Genomic DNA, 15,600 nt, shown 5'->3' on the forward strand with positions numbered 1-15,600 from the left:
GCACAGACAGAGAAGGTGGTCTCTGGGGGTACCTTACTTTCAGGTCTGCATTTGTGAGACACGTGTTCATGAATTTCTTGTTTGATGGCCACATACCTGACTCTGCAGTCTTTGTGTTTCCTGGAAAAACATCATCACTCCTTATTATTTCTGCCTCACATTCTCCACAAACAAAACACACAAATCATTTCCCCCACATTTATATAAGTAGCAAAATGGAATCTCCTTTTATTTGTCTCATTTTTTACAGCTTTGCCCGGTTGAAAGCTTCAGCGTGGACAAAAACACACAGAGCGCTTCATACAAAAAAACAGACACAAGAGGGTCATAACAGCAGCTAGCAGCAAACTGACCAAGGCAGAGAAATTAAAATAAGATATTGTGTTCAGGCTCCATTTTCATTTTAAGAAGAGTCCAGGTTTTCTTCTTCCTCACAGGGTCCCTACAAGCCTGCTTGCAGTGCGCACACAGACGCTCATTATATTCTGGGCAAAAGGAATTTCAAGGATGGCAGCGTCAGACCAATATAAACTAGAAACCACATTTCCAACAAGTGTTCACTGTGAACCCACCCGCTCCACTGTATTTTGCCACGTCATTCCATGATTATTTGTATTATGTGGGATTCAGGCAGGATCCTGAAGACATTCTGGCTCCTTTATAGCTCAGTAAAGCCTTATGCATAACACTTTGCTCCCTGCAGCTAAAGTTTACCAGCAACAACAAAGTAAGCGTGCAGGCCGCAGTGTTGATGAGATGCACAGAAACAGCCGGCGGTGGAAGTCAAAGGCCTGTGATGTGTTCAGGTCCACTCGGGTGGTTCTTAGAGATACAGGCCCTGAACAGAATTGCCCTCTGAGGCCCTGGGTTCAGTCAGTGCTGCCATAGTGGTTCAAAATGGAGGGGCTCTCATGTAACGAGCTGGGCGAGGATTCTTCCTCCTGAGAAACCACCGCATCCGCCGGCTGCTCAAAGAAGTCGGCCACGCAAAACACCTGCAGAAAAACAAGCAGCACAGTTATCAGTCATCCTGTTCTATCATCTATAGCGTTTCTGTCTATAACATTTTGAATTCATTTTTACTTTTAGCTGTTTACTGAATTATATATTTATTAGAGCCTGATAAAAATCTGCAGATATGAACCTTCACATGGAATAATGACAGTGTTTAGGTTTGCTGACATGAAAAAACATATTTTAGGGAGAATCTTGTGAAAAATTTAACACAAAACATCTGGAATGTTTTCATTTGATTTGAATGGCTAAGCTATAAAGAAACATGGAATTTTACATTTGATAATTTCAAAGTGTAAACTCCAGATGATTCTTTCTGACCTTATAACTACAACTATCTAGACATTCAGTGCACGGTCCTGCTTTTCCGTGACCTAATAGATGTCCCAGTGAAACTTACTGTGAAGACAGCCACTAAACCCCCCTGCAGGAGGCCGGTGAACACATCGCTCCAGTGATGTTTGTAGTCAGACACCCGGGACAGACCCACATACACAGCAGTCGCAATCAGGAAGAACTGGATGGTGGGACGCAGGAGCCGCGTCCACTGTGACAGCAGTCTGGCTTGAATGTACAGCTGCAGATAGAGCAAATATATATGTTACAATCAAATTAATATGAGCATTAACTCATTTGTAATCAAATTCAGGCTGTAAGGAGCTATTGAAGAAATGAATAGATGTACTTACTACGAGGAACAGCATGCAGTACATAGAGAAGGACGAGTGGCCAGAGTAGAAGGACAGTCTGCAAAAGAAATAAGAAATAAAATCAGGCTCAATCACGTTACTCAATATCATTAGAGAAATGTCAGCAAGTTATCTCGGCTCAATCTGCAAATTTTGACCTCCACGAAGGAAGCTGATCTTTTCATTGCCATTTGTTTGTGTGCTGTCTGGATCAGTATAAAAATGACTGAACTGTTTTGCATGAAGTTTTATGGAAGGCGGATCCAAGAATTGTTGTCACATGTTTTAACATGGTGAGAGGTATGTACTCTGCAAGAGCCTTTCCAGTTGAGAAATAGACTTAACTGGGAGCACAGAGTTTAAAATACGTGGCCAGGTAGACAGGGTCTAATGAAAAGACCCTATAACACACGTTGGTTTAAGTTAATATCTTTTCTCATAGGTAAATTGCAGATGTTCATATTCTAGATTCAAAACCTTCAATGTTACTTATTTTTTGGTAGATATAATGCTAATATGTTTTCTTCTTTTTACAACAGGCCTCGCAGGATAAATACTCCAGAGGAAATGATTTGGGCATTTGAATTCTCATAAACAGCCCCACATAAAATCTCAGGAGAATTTCCCTAGTTCAATACATGTCTGAAAGCAGCTTTAGTGTATCAGGCTCCGATTGAAGTATAACTTTATGATTGAAAGGAAATGAAATCAGTTGTGTGTTTCTGTCAGAAGTGTCTCTCTGTGATTTCAGGTCGGGGACCATTACCTGGCCTCATCTACCAGAAACTTGTCTCCAGTGCAGGTGAAGTTCTCGATGTATCCTCCGGTTTTACAGTTGATACGATCCCACTCTGGTTGGCACACAGCCACAAAGTTAGGACGCAGACGGCCGATGGAGTACTTGGCGACGTCCGTCAGGGACTGGCTAGCGGCGGCTCCAAACACGTAGCTCCCCACCGCCTTGTAGACGCACGCCACATATTTGGTCCCTAAAGACTGTTTCTTGACACGGGACAAGTAAACAGAGAGGCACTCGCCACAGACGACCTGCAACAGAGAAGACGTTTAAACGTTACGGGAAACTTTTCAAGTGCAAAAAAGTCGCTTCCAAATTCGAGAAGGGGAACACTGACTTACCACGATGAGAGTGAAGGGGATCATGACCCCTCCCAGCAGCTGGTAGGAGATGGTGTCCTCCTTGAGCGGGTACCTGATGGACTCATCGTTACAGAAGAAGCCCCGTTTGAAAGGGTTGTGTTGTGGGGTCAGGATGAAAAAGGGAAGTCCAACTGTTAAAATAAAAGAAGAGACAGATGATGACTATGATTGATTTTCGGTCTCATATCATGATAAAAACCTCTTGTTACTCAAGCAGCATATACAAGACTCGATACTCTGATGATCCACTGTTACTGTTGCACCACACTTATGATTTAGTCGATCAGGAAACGTGACATGTTGAGATAACACGGGCACTTCCCCCTCTTAAAGAAAAGGTTGAGTTCTTTGCATAAGTGGCTCTCGTCGGTTTCATTTAGCAACGAGCGGAATTCTCTGTGTTCGAGGGCACAGCCGTTACACAATAACTGAATTAGACGCCCGAGGCCTTGAATTACAACAGAGCAATAATACACGAGATCTCAGGAGGGACGTGATGGAGCCACACCACCTTGTTTGGTCACGTTCAGTCTTTGTGTATAAAAATAAAGAGTATGATCGGTGAGAATCATCCCAGTTTTTATCTGCACGAAGAATCACCATCAAAGCTTAATCTCAGTTACACATTCTTCATTCGCATTCCTCCACAACTTGTTTTAGATGCAGCTTTCCTGAAAAATCTAAAATCGAAAAAGGAAACTCGACAGTCGGCTGAACTGCAGGGTTTTTCCTTCCTTGGCGTTTGCACAGGTCGGAACACTAGCATCGATGTTTTGGGGCAACATGAGTTACCACACAGTCACAGGCTTTTGTTTGGGCCTGTTAGTTTAAACCAGCTGCAGATCAAATTACACTGACTGCAGTTCTTTTGAAACTCTGAATAACAACAAGGGACTGAGCTGATCATGGAGTTAATCTTCCAAAATACTATTTACTGCGACTGGGATGAGTCTGTCGCCCGCCTGAAAGGAGTCAGAGATACTCGCTGCAGAGACAAGAGGGAGCATAACAGGGAGAGGTATAGCACTAAAGGAATAATATTCATTATTTCATTCTTTATTTTAGTCATTTTTGATTGTGTGCACTAGAGCCCGACCGGTATGGATATCTGGAGGACGATAACGGCTATAGGGAGTTAACCATGAACTTTATTATAAATAACTTTAAATCAAAAGAAAACAAAAATACAACCAGATATACAGCACCTAAACAAAAACATTATATATGTATATATTGTAATTAAAATAAAAGTTCACAAAATGGCGAATGTCTGCAAACATAAACACAGACACCTATACGTCTGTGAATATTAAATTAGTCTCTGTTTTTGATTGGTTTGTGTGTAAGTATTGATTTAGCCCTTTATGTTGCTGTGTTAACAAGTGTTTAATATTAAGATTCATTTATTTATCCAAACACATGCACAGACATGCACAGGCACACTCATGCAGGTAGGGAAATTTAACCTCTGCTATTGACACAGAGCAGTGAGCGACCATGTACGGCGCCCGGGGAGCAGATGTTAGGGGAGTAAGGTGCCTTGCTCAGGGGCACTAGACAGGGTAGGGAGAATCCTCTTGGATTTTTGGACAGATCAATCCAGGTTTGTCTTTTTGTTGTCTCTCAGTGGAGTCGAACCAGAGACGAACCAGAGACCTTTTCTGCCCATAGTCCAAGTTTCTGCCACTAGTCCACCGCCTCTATATATGTGGCATGCAGATATCATAATCATGAAACCACATTTGAGTGAAAAAAGAAGACGTGAGCTTGGGAGACCATATACCATAAAGCAGATGGTGCAAAGATATAAAGTGGGATTTCTATATTTTGCCTGTGTGACCCCATTAAATGAGACGAGGAAATTTAATAAAGAAATTGGTCTGAAAAAGTTGAAAATCTAATTGTATTTGACAAATTTAATATTGTGACATGATACCAGACGACTCATGTCTGAGTATGTATTCAGTCTCCAACATTGAGATCTGTTTAAAAGCAAGAACTTGAGAACAATGGAAAATGTAAATCACGTGAAGTAGTAACTGAAAACACACTCAGTTGTGTATAACTACAGATTATTACCCACATAATATTTATGTACTTAACTGAAGTTCAGTGTTGACGTAGTGTTTTGAGATCTGTCTTATTTACACAACACACTAAAAGGACTACACCCTTGTTTTATACTGGGAAGACATTGTAGATTAGTTTATTGCTGCCATCTCCACAGCAATATGAGAATACAGGTTTCCTCTTTTATTGTATATCTGTGACTCATCAGCTTTTTAAATGTGTTTACCTCAATGTGCCTGCAGCAGTGTCTGACATTCTGCTGCTGCGTGTGTCTGCTGTGATTACAGTCCAAACACTGAGCTAAAAATACAGCTTTGCTTGAAGGGGGGGAAAAAAGGAAAATCACACACAGGGTCGGACTTTGTTGCGTATTTTTTTTTTTTTTTCCATCTTCCTTCCTGGTTCCCTCAACCTAGAAAACCCTGCAGCCCCATGTCTGTGTCGTTCATGCAAATACGTTTGAATGAATTTGCTTCACCAACCTCCTCGCATACGTCATCTCTTTTCTATTTGTGTTAGGTAAATAAAAGAAAGAGTGTGAAGCCCCTTCTGGGAATAAACAAGCGGGATTAACCGGGCAGGGGATTATACACACCCAGGATGAGGCAGGTCAAATCCAGCAGGATGAGAGGGATCCCTGAGGCTTCAAACATGCTGCGTCCTCCTCTGCTTCTTCCTCCTCTTCTTCCTCCTCCTCTTCCTCTGGGGTCCGTCTTGGTACAAAAAGCCCGGTCCTCCCGGTCCAGGCGCTCCGGACTGTCCCGGCTGTTTTCAGACCAGACGAGACGCAGCTTTTCTGCCGCACATGTCTCACTGTTCCAGCAGGAAAGTGAAAAACACCAGAATCATTGTCCTGCCAGGGGACTGGAGTCAATCCGGAAAACTACAGCTACCAGGGGAGGTTTCGTTTTCTTTTTCTTTCAGTAAAAAAAATACAGAAACTAAAAACGACAAAGTCTAGATCTAGTCTAACACCAGCACAGGGAGCCGCTCACCCTTCCGTCTGCTCACACACCATCATAATAACACTGAGCTCATCCTCCAGTCCCGTCCGCACATCAGACATGTCCTCGGACTCTGAGCCCCTCCACTGATTCATCACGCATTCACGGCGCCTCGGAAAAAACTGTGTTGCAGGGCAGGCAACCGGTTGAATGTCAGGGGTCAATGAAAGGATCAACCAGATTAGATGCAACACCAACAGTAGTTCGGTGTTGAGGATGTATGTTAATTAAAGAATGAGGCCATTTTATTATTAAAGTACATTTCATACACAGAGGAAGATTCAAGGTGCTGTAAAAACAACACCTTTTTTCAAATATAAGTTATTCTAAAACAAGTTAACCTTGTAAATCCTTATGAAAGCAATCAAGGCCTTTATATATACAGGGTTAACCGTGTATGTACAGTTTAAATAGTACTGAACATTTAAGATGTTGAAATTGTAAGAGTTTGATGCTGGTGCACCTGGGGCAGGAGGGTATGAAGATTGTATCCGAGGGCTTATGTCATATTTCCCATGCAGCTTGTAACTTTAAAAATGTATCCAATATATGATAAAGTATAATTAATTATAGAATAAATGTCAAAAGTATTATTTGTTCACTGTGAGACTTGTGAGACTTGTCACGGACATAGTCCGAGTCTTTGTTAGTGTGGTTGAATTGAATTGTAGATCATATTGGCCAAAATATATTATTGACATTCTTTCTTCGTCTCTTGCACCAGACAAACATTTTTTAAATGTCATTTATTTGGATGTGAATGAGCTGACATTGTTAGTAGAGTAGAAAACTAAGAGAGCAGCTTATCGTTTTTTGATGTGGTCTGCAGTGAGGCATTGTTGACAGCAAAATAAAAATAAACCCTTAATTTTTGTTTCTAACATGTTGCACAACTATGACCAGTAGCTCACATGACTATTGATGATATAATACTGTGTGTTGTCTGTTACAGTCTGTGATCAAAATCCTCCTGACCGGAACACAGTCCTGTTTGTCAAGTAAACAGAGTCATGTCTGCAAAGTCTTTCCAGGGCAAAGTCTTATTACCGAAGTGTCATTGAACGTATCACGGGATAGGAAGCGGTAATTGGAGTTCTGGACCAATCACGTGGTCGGTCTGACGCTGCGACAGCCGTCTGCTGATGCAGAGCGGCTCCTCCCCCCTGGGCGTCTGCAGAGATGTCAGTAATGAGGTTACTTCTGCATCACTATTAATAGAAGAGGCTCCACTGACCCCTCATCAATGCAGCACACAGACCACATGCAGCCGATGGAAGAAGTCACTTTCTATAATGAAGCCATTCATGCATAGTGGAGGTTCATCAAATCTCTTTCAGTTTTAATTCAAGGCCAATTCACCAATAAGGCTTTGGTGTGAATTATTATTCTTACAAAATAAACGTGAGCTGAAGGTCAAATTATAAGTTCAATTATAAGTATTTTTATAAGCGGAGTAGTGGCTTCTTGTTCAAAGTATATTTTTACAATCAAATGATCTTACTCCTCTTTCTCTAAGTCACGTGAGTGTTCCAGTGGAAGCCCAGTACTCATGTAACATAATGTTTTGACCTAAACTGGTTTCAAACAGTTCTGTTGAAACGCTACGTTCACTAAAGCAAAGAGTGGGATCGTTTGTAAGATCCCAGCATCTGTATGTTTTATGTGTTGAACCTTAATCAGCAATGTTAATAACACAATAAATTAATAAAAGTGTGGGACTGAAAAGAAGCAAAAGTGGAACCTGAGTAAATTATAGACCCTGAGGGTAATTTAATTCTGTAGAGGTTTTCATGAAGGTGCACTGACTTTCAGGATGTGTGTTTAAAGAGGTGAAAGTCAATCGTCCATTTATTTCTAACCAGCATTTCTTAAAGGTGTTGGAGAAACTCCTGGTTTACTAGGAACCCCTTTGTCAGAAGTTAAGGTGTGTCTCCTGTAATGACTACTGTTTCTGTGTGTGTCTGTATCACACCAATTTTGTCTCTTACTACAAAGCTTCAGGTAGTAACAAACACATCAGGGTGAGGGGATCTGGAATGAAACTGAAGTTGTATGTTGACATTTGGACTTATCTAACAATTATATAAGATTGTAAATGCTGTAATAAGGAAGCTGTAAAAACAGGGGCAAGGATGAAAAGATGGCGATGTCCATGAAACAAAAAGGAAACGTCTGTCCTTTGGCTGCGCTCACTGTGAATGTAGCAGACGAGGCTCGTGTCTTGGATTCTGAAAACCAAGTTTTACCATGTTTTGATTTTTTATTCTCACCAATGACAAAAGAAAGATGTAGTTCATGTTATTAATAATATTATTTAATGTAAAAAATCCTTCCTGGAAACGTATGGGTTGAACCCCTCAGTGTTTAAAAGAACATAAAGGAGGCAAATAGATCCCATTCTCCATACTTTTATTTATACAAATAAAATAAAACAAAATCAAACCCATGTTATTTTGATGTCAAGTCACTGAACCTATTTTGTTCACTCTGATATAAATAAAAATAATAAATCTGTGATCTCCTCCTGTTGTCTGGCACAAATACATGTAATACATTCTCATATAAATTAACATGAAAACCAGAACAATAACATACATGTAAATCATCACAATGTCTGAGTCAGTCTTCCTCATTGTGCTCCTCAGCTCTGCTGCTTCTTTGAGTTCAGATGAGCCTCTATCTCTGATTTGAAGAGGAGCTCCCCCAGCTGGCTGTGCGAGGCCTCGCTCATGGCCTTAGTCTGCATGCACATCTTGTATTTTTCCGGTGGAAGCTCGTCCGCACAGTTCTTCTCGTGCCACAGGTGGAAGAGGCCTCGAGACGGAGAGCGAATCACCATCAGGTTACTGTGCAGGTACTTCCTGTACAGGTGCACGTCCTCCAACCCCCAACCTTTAATGCTACGGTCAAAACCGCCTGTGGTGAAAAGTGAAGAAATGGTTTTATTGTGACCTGAGTTATGTTGTTAAGCAGCTGAAATTGTAGTTATTGGGTTTTATGCTGGATAAAAAGATGGACGACATGGCAGCTTCCAAAAAGTGAGGCCAAAAGGTCTCAGTTCCCCTGGTGGCTGGTTATGGTATAGGTCCTCCGTGTTAGCAGACGGGACATGGGCCAAATTATAAGTCGAAGCCCGTTTCATATAAAATGGTATTGATAATAGTTTCTGTCATTTTAGGTTGTTCTTACCACTTGATGTTTGCTCAAATGTTCATTTGTAAGGTTCCTATGAATTATTTGATAAAATAAAAATGGGTTGAAATGTCATGATTGACAGCTGAGACTGACGCACGATTGGTTGAGCTTGTGTATCAGTGGGACTTTGCTACAGTTGTGGAATTTTTATATAAACATACACATAATTCTGTTCTCTTATGCCTTTGTACAGTTTGGAATAAAAATATATCAGTCATATTTAATCATACAAAGTCTTTCAAATGATGAAATAGTGGAAGTTACCTATGTTGATGAAATCAGACCTGTACTGACACGTCATGCCAAAGCCAAAGTCTCTCCAGAATCCTGTTTCCTTCCTCATCACCTGAGAGGGAAAGAGAAGGCGGATATCATTCACAACCTTTGTGAAAGAGTTTTGATCTCAAGTGAATAAAACTGTTTATATATATATGTGTTGTACCCACCAGCTGCTGTTGAATAGAGGGTAGAAGTGTGTGATTGCTGTAGATGATAGATGGGTTGTACTGACTGAAGAGAACAGGATAATACACTTTCTTACCTAAAGACAAAAAAGAAAACACACTCTCTGTTTTAAACACCTACTGTCAGGATTCTTTTCTCTCTCTCCTTCTCTCCTACCGGTGAAAAATTAATCGGGGTTGGATGCATTTTTCATCAAACAGCATTTTTTATTTGCTTGGAGTGAGATGAAAGAGAAGTGGTATCGAGTGAGCAGCGATAACTCACAATTCTGAGCAGAGAAAATCAAAGATTAACTTTCACCCCAGTGACTCACATTTCAGATGTGGACATAATCACTGGTTGATAATTCATCTGAAAGAACCGCTCCCATAGATTAGCATTTCCACTACGAGTTCCAGGCAGGTCCTCATACCCATGTTCTGAAAAATTCAGATGTAAATTCTGTGTTTGAAGTGTATTCAATTTAGATTCTCTACCAGTCTCTACACACAGAGAGAGACTGATCCATGAATCATTCTCTGATAAATCAACAAATGTGTTTCCTCCTGACTCAAATTGCAACTTTCCACCAAGTCTTGTAGTTGTTGTGTAATCCTGCTCACTGAAAAACAAGTGCAGATGAAAACACATACTCCTTGGCAGAGGTAACTACCCAGTGCTTTTCATTAGAGAATGTTCCCATGGGCACAGACAGGTAGACGGTTCCCCAAACCTCCTTCTGTTTCTGTGTGTGTAAGAAACTGCTGCATGATGTCAACAAAGCCCCTGTGTTAATGTGTGGCACACTAACCCCCCCGTCCCTCACCAGGCTCTGCCTTGAGACGACAGGATGTCAGGAAGTCAGCTGTGAAGTGGATGTCAACATCACAGAAGAAGAGCAGGACATTCTGACTCCGCCTCCAGGCCCTGGCGCCCACTTCCAAGCCACGACCCCGAGAAAACTCCTCGTTCAGCTGGATGAGAGTGAAGCTCCTGAACCGAGTCTCTCTGCGGGGGAAGAAGAAGCCATGGAATGATCTCTGTGTGCAACTGGACAGGTGATGGGATGTTTTCATTTGAAATGGGAACACAAACAACCAACCTCCAGACATTAAGTATCAACAGAGTGTAGAAGCATCACATATTTAACAAAAGCAAAGTGAGAGAAGCTTATAGTACAAAAAGATCATGGATCCTGATTTTATCATGATGGATAGGAGGGATGTGTGTGCTGCTTCCTGAAGGTCCAGAGGATGAGTTTATTCTGCCTGCAGCTCTCAACCTCTGACACTCTCTGACTTACAGGTTGATTCATGGACAAAAATATCTGCAGTGCAGCACAGACACACTGCAAAACTAAATCATGTAGGAGTTGAGCAGAGGATAGACATGAGTGTCTGGCAGTAATCTGTCTCCATACTTTCACATGATATTAATTGTCTCAGTCTGTGGCATCACATGTTGTTATCTTGCAAAAGAGGTCACGTGACTTTGATTAAAGACTCAACCAAAGGTTTCAAATCCAACCCAGTGACTTGTCCCAGATCACAAGGAGGTTCTGCACGTTCATGTTGTTTAAGGGGAGCGTGTGGAAAATAGCACACATTACCTGGAGGTCTGGTCCAGCATGGCTTTCACCTGGTCTATCTGGTCCCGACCGAAGTAGACGACAGTGAGATGAACCCGGCCGTCCTGCTTGATGCAAACTTCTCTGAACCAACAACACACAAGCAACATGTTAGGATGCACCTCTATCTGACTTTATCCAGCCACAAGTCACCCTGTTTCAGATGAGACAAGCCATGTGTATTTGTAAACCATCTTTTACCACCAAGAGAAATCAAATTACTTTACATTTACCAAAAGAGGCATTAAAGGTTCAGTGTGTAGAATTTAGTGCCATCTAGCGGTGAGGTAGCATGTTGCAGTGGAATACCCCTCATCTCACCCTCCCCTTACAAACATGACAGAGAACCTGTTGAAGCCTTCAGTTGTCATAAAAACTCAAAAGATGTTTAGTTTGTCCAGTTTGGACTTCTGTAAAAAACATGGCGGCCGTAAGTATTTAAATGTTAAGAAGACAGCAAACAGTACAAATTAGAAACATACTAGAGAAAACATCACTAGGATACTTTATATCTAATATATGCCAATAGATCCGTTTCACCTAAATGTTACACACTGGACCACAAAAACGTTGTTTCTGTAAAGTGGCATCAGATTAAGGTCAGGTTCGTTCACTACCTGAAGTTGTTGATGAACTGCCTGAATGCGTCCGGCCTCTTGGACAGAGGCACGATGATGTTGATGATGATGTTCCGAGTGTCCACGCTCTCGCTCTTCACCTTCACCACGGGGCCAAACGGTCTGAAGAGCACGAGCTGCGTGAACTCCCGCGGCCCGTCGCCTTTAAACATCAGCTCATAGACGGTCCCTCTGTCCCGCTCGACACGGGTCAGCCCTGTGACAGAGAGAAGAGGCGAAGGATTCAAATAATGTTATGAATCGAATTCTTATTTCATTATTAATTAAAACCTGTATTTAATTTGGAGGCTTTTTTGTTTTGCTGTGGTGCTCATTTGAAACGACATCTGAGTAAAGTGTAAAAAATGTGTTTGATTTCAATCACAGTCATGAGTAAAAGCAACAAAAAGAGAGCATCACACAGAGGCAGGGAATGCAAGTGAAAAGAATAGGAACAATTAAAGGAAAATGACAGAATAACATTATAAAAAATATAAATATAAAAAGAATAAAAGCAATTAAAACGTAGAAAGATAAAAAGACCAGGATAAGTGACACAGAAAAGCCTCAGAAATCACATCAATGCAAGTTGAACATTTTTGTCAAATGAATGATTCTCTTAAGCTTGATTCTAAACTGTATGCTGTTCCAAAAAGAACTTATGGGTGAGTGGTATAAATATTAATGTGTGCACTGCAGTCTGTTCCGCAGTGATACCATCGTGGCTGTGAGGGAATTTTCATTAAGTTTAAAGGAACTCATGCATTAGATATAACTCATAGAACATGTCTCTGGATTATTATCTATTGTCTGGTTATGCTCTTACTGAAACTGAATAAATGGACACCATAAATGCAGTGCTTCACTTATCTGCAGCTCATAGCACTTTACAGTTCAAGTATCATTCACCCTCTCATGAGACACTTCAATAAACCCTTCTATCTCGCATCACTTGGAACGGAACAAGCCAGGGATTTTCGAACCACCAAACCTTGCATTTTGTGGACAGCCCATACAAACCCCTGAGCATCAGCCATGTGGACAGACTGACATTGGCTGTGTTAGGGTCAGTGGTGACGGTGTGAGCTTTTAAAAGTATAATTCTGTGGCCCTACCTCAAGTCAAAGCTGAGAAAAATGTCCTCTTGAAAATAAAACCAGCCTTAACACAATATTAAACTTAAATAATGATGTGAAATGAAACAGCATGTCACTCAGATAAACTGGATTTTGCTTTCCAAGTTCGGTGGACACTTTTTTTGTCTCCTTGTGTTGGATTGACAAATGTCTCCAGTGCTTTTCAGTTGTCCACCATGGAAGTCAAGAAGATCAACGTGTGAATCAGTGAAGCTCTGTGCTTCTCACCCTCTATGAAGTCTGAGGGGGAGTACGTGCGTTTCCGCCTGGTGCTGTCCGTGTGCTGCTGAGGTCCATTCAGGACGTGCAGCGCCGTCTCCACGGTGCCGATCAGCTCGTCCCGGCGGTCTCTCCTCACAGGCCTCTCCTCCGGGTGCCTGGTCAGCCCCGTCTCCAGCTGGTACACCCTGGGACATGCAACAAAAAGCCCCCCCCCCACACACAGTGAGTCTGACAGCTCTACAGCTGCTGTGAATGCTGAAGGACTGGGCCCCCCCCCCCCTCACCTGTGCAGAGTGAAAGTGTCGAAAGGAATCACTGCGTACTCGCTGGACAGCTTCGCACCTGAGTTGACCTCCGCCTGGTTCAGCTGGGAGCGGAAGAACTCCTGCAGGACATGATGCATCATTTACCACTACACCTGTAATGTCACATCTCACCCCATCCGTCACCCCATCCGTCCTCCTGCGTCCCTCCACCTGAATCGTGTCCTCCTACCTTCAGGTCAGACTGGGTCGGGGTTTTGTGCAGACTCTCCAGACCCTGAGGCAGAATCCCTTTGGTCTTGGCCTTATCCAGGGACTCCTGCAGCTGCTGCGTCCTCTCCTGCAGAGCCTCCTTCAGCTGGGCTATCTGCTTTGTCAGGCTGTTGATGTAATGTCTGTGAGAGTCCTCCCTCTCCTGCAACAAGGCCAGGTATCCCTCCTTGCTGGTGGTCCCTCCAGACCACGGCAATGCCTGCTGGCTGCGGCGAGACGCGGGTTTACACGCCAGGAGGTAGAACAGGGACAGACAGCAGCATAGGCCCGCCAGGATGAGGCCAATCCGGGCCGTCATGGCCAGCAGCCAGCGTTTAAACATGGTGGGTTGTCTTTTAAAAAGTTTCTAATCACACATGGCTGTGCTTCTGTCATGTGGAGATGCCCCCACAAAAAGATGAGCAGCCCACATCTCGGAAACTATAAATTAAAACGTATGGTTTTAAAAAAAGACGTCCTCTTGTTGTCTCATGTCTTCCTCATCGGTCACTTCCACTGGCTGTAGTGTAAAGATGCACCAGAGTGTTGAAACTCCCTATAAGGACAGAGACATACATTTTAAAGAAGAGGTTCCCAACATGCTTGGTTACTTGAAGGATAATTCAAGGATTTGTTTAGCCTTATAAGGAAGTTATGTTTTCACCATGTGCTTGTTTGTCTGTCTGTTGGTTAGCAGCATTATGCAAAAAACTACTGGGCAGATTATCCTGAAACTAGCTGGAAGTTTCCAGGGAGTATTTAACAGATATTGATGAATACATTTAGGGAACTGATATCTATGATGATATTGGACTTGGAGGAGTATGAGCTCTACAGTCATTCCAGTTTTCTCAAGTTTTCGTATATATTGTTTTTTTTCCTGTCAATAACTTTCACTGAAAACATTTGGCCTCTGTAAAATAAAAATGAAAAATGCTGTGGTTGTATTTTAAATCTACCTTTGACCCGTCAGGACTCAAATTCAACATGAGAACATCTCTAAGGACTTTAAAGAAAGACGAAGGGTCAAGACAGGCACAAAAAGACAGGTCTTATCACGCCTCACAACAGATCCAGTGACGACCAGAGCGATTGAACTAACCGGTCCGGTCAGTCTTATCCTGACATGCTTCAAATTTGTTTACCAGCAGCATATTTACCAGTCCATGGCACTGGCCCTCGTCTCTCTGCTGCTGGACTGATTGGCCGCTGCAAAAATGCACAGAGAGAGAAATAACCTGACCTTACATTCACTCTGAGTGCCACGACGCTGAAGGTGGGAAGTGACAGAAACAAGCATTTCTCTGTGTATCTCTCCACCCTGTGTGTGTGTGTGTGTGTGTGTGTGTGTGTGTGTGTGTGTGTGTGTGTGTTGCCATCATCAGTTTATTCACAGCACAGTTGGTTCTTTATTGCTCAGGTAGAGGCTGATCTCATGAAAGACTTGCTTATGTTTCCAGGTCCACCCAAGCAGCAGGGTGTGTGTGTGTGTGTGTGTGTGTGTGTGTGTGTGTGTTTGTGTGTGTGTGATGGAACATGTATTGGTGATTCCATGTGTTCATACCGTGCAGACCCTTTTAAAGCTGTCCACCTGGGTGGTGATAAAATTCTTCCACAACATTAATAATTTTACATCCTAAATATTAAAGTTGTTATTGTAAACGTTCATGTAAATATATGAAGCCTTCTCATCCTCATCATCTTGTTTTACTCACAACAAGGTGCCGTTTTAGATTCATGAGCTCTAATGATGAAACTCATTGCAAAAAAATCTGGAACATGCAATCGTGACCATACACTACACATTTTTACTCTTTAAAGCTGAAGAAAAATAAATGTTTTTAAGGAATATAGAGTGATACTCACCAGCTGCTGTGAATCTGAGGGAAAGTTACAACTAAAGGAGTAT

The 15,600-nt window shown here is 42.1% G+C and overlaps 2 protein-coding genes across 2 annotated transcripts; both read right to left on the reverse strand.

Moving 5' to 3' along the window:
• Positions 1–198: 198 nt before the first annotated feature.
• LOC133940852 (phospholipid phosphatase 1-like) lies at positions 199–6,012 on the reverse strand. The gene is made up of 6 exons (XM_062381678.1): positions 5,527–6,012; positions 2,841–2,992; positions 2,470–2,750; positions 1,704–1,761; positions 1,415–1,591; positions 199–995 (listed from the first exon to the last, which is right to left on the reverse strand). The coding sequence occupies exons 1-6, from the start codon at positions 5,582–5,584 to the stop codon at positions 870–872; spliced, it is 852 nt and encodes a 283-aa protein (XP_062237662.1). The 5' UTR covers positions 5,585–6,012; the 3' UTR covers positions 199–869.
• Positions 6,013–8,333: 2,321 nt separating this feature from the next.
• On the reverse strand, positions 8,334–14,034 carry LOC133940663 (chondroitin sulfate N-acetylgalactosaminyltransferase 1-like). Its single transcript, XM_062381662.1, has 9 exons — positions 13,672–14,034; positions 13,461–13,561; positions 13,183–13,361; positions 11,819–12,035; positions 11,184–11,285; positions 10,401–10,582; positions 9,577–9,671; positions 9,395–9,476; positions 8,334–8,851 (listed from the first exon to the last, which is right to left on the reverse strand). The coding sequence occupies exons 1-9, from the start codon at positions 14,032–14,034 to the stop codon at positions 8,577–8,579; spliced, it is 1,596 nt and encodes a 531-aa protein (XP_062237646.1). The 3' UTR covers positions 8,334–8,576.
• Positions 14,035–15,600: the final 1,566 nt, after the last annotated feature.

The sequence above is a fragment of the Platichthys flesus genome, chromosome 3 (assembly GCF_949316205.1).
Source record: "Platichthys flesus chromosome 3, fPlaFle2.1, whole genome shotgun sequence".
In the NCBI taxonomy this organism is placed as follows: Eukaryota; Metazoa; Chordata; class Actinopteri; order Pleuronectiformes; family Pleuronectidae; genus Platichthys; species Platichthys flesus.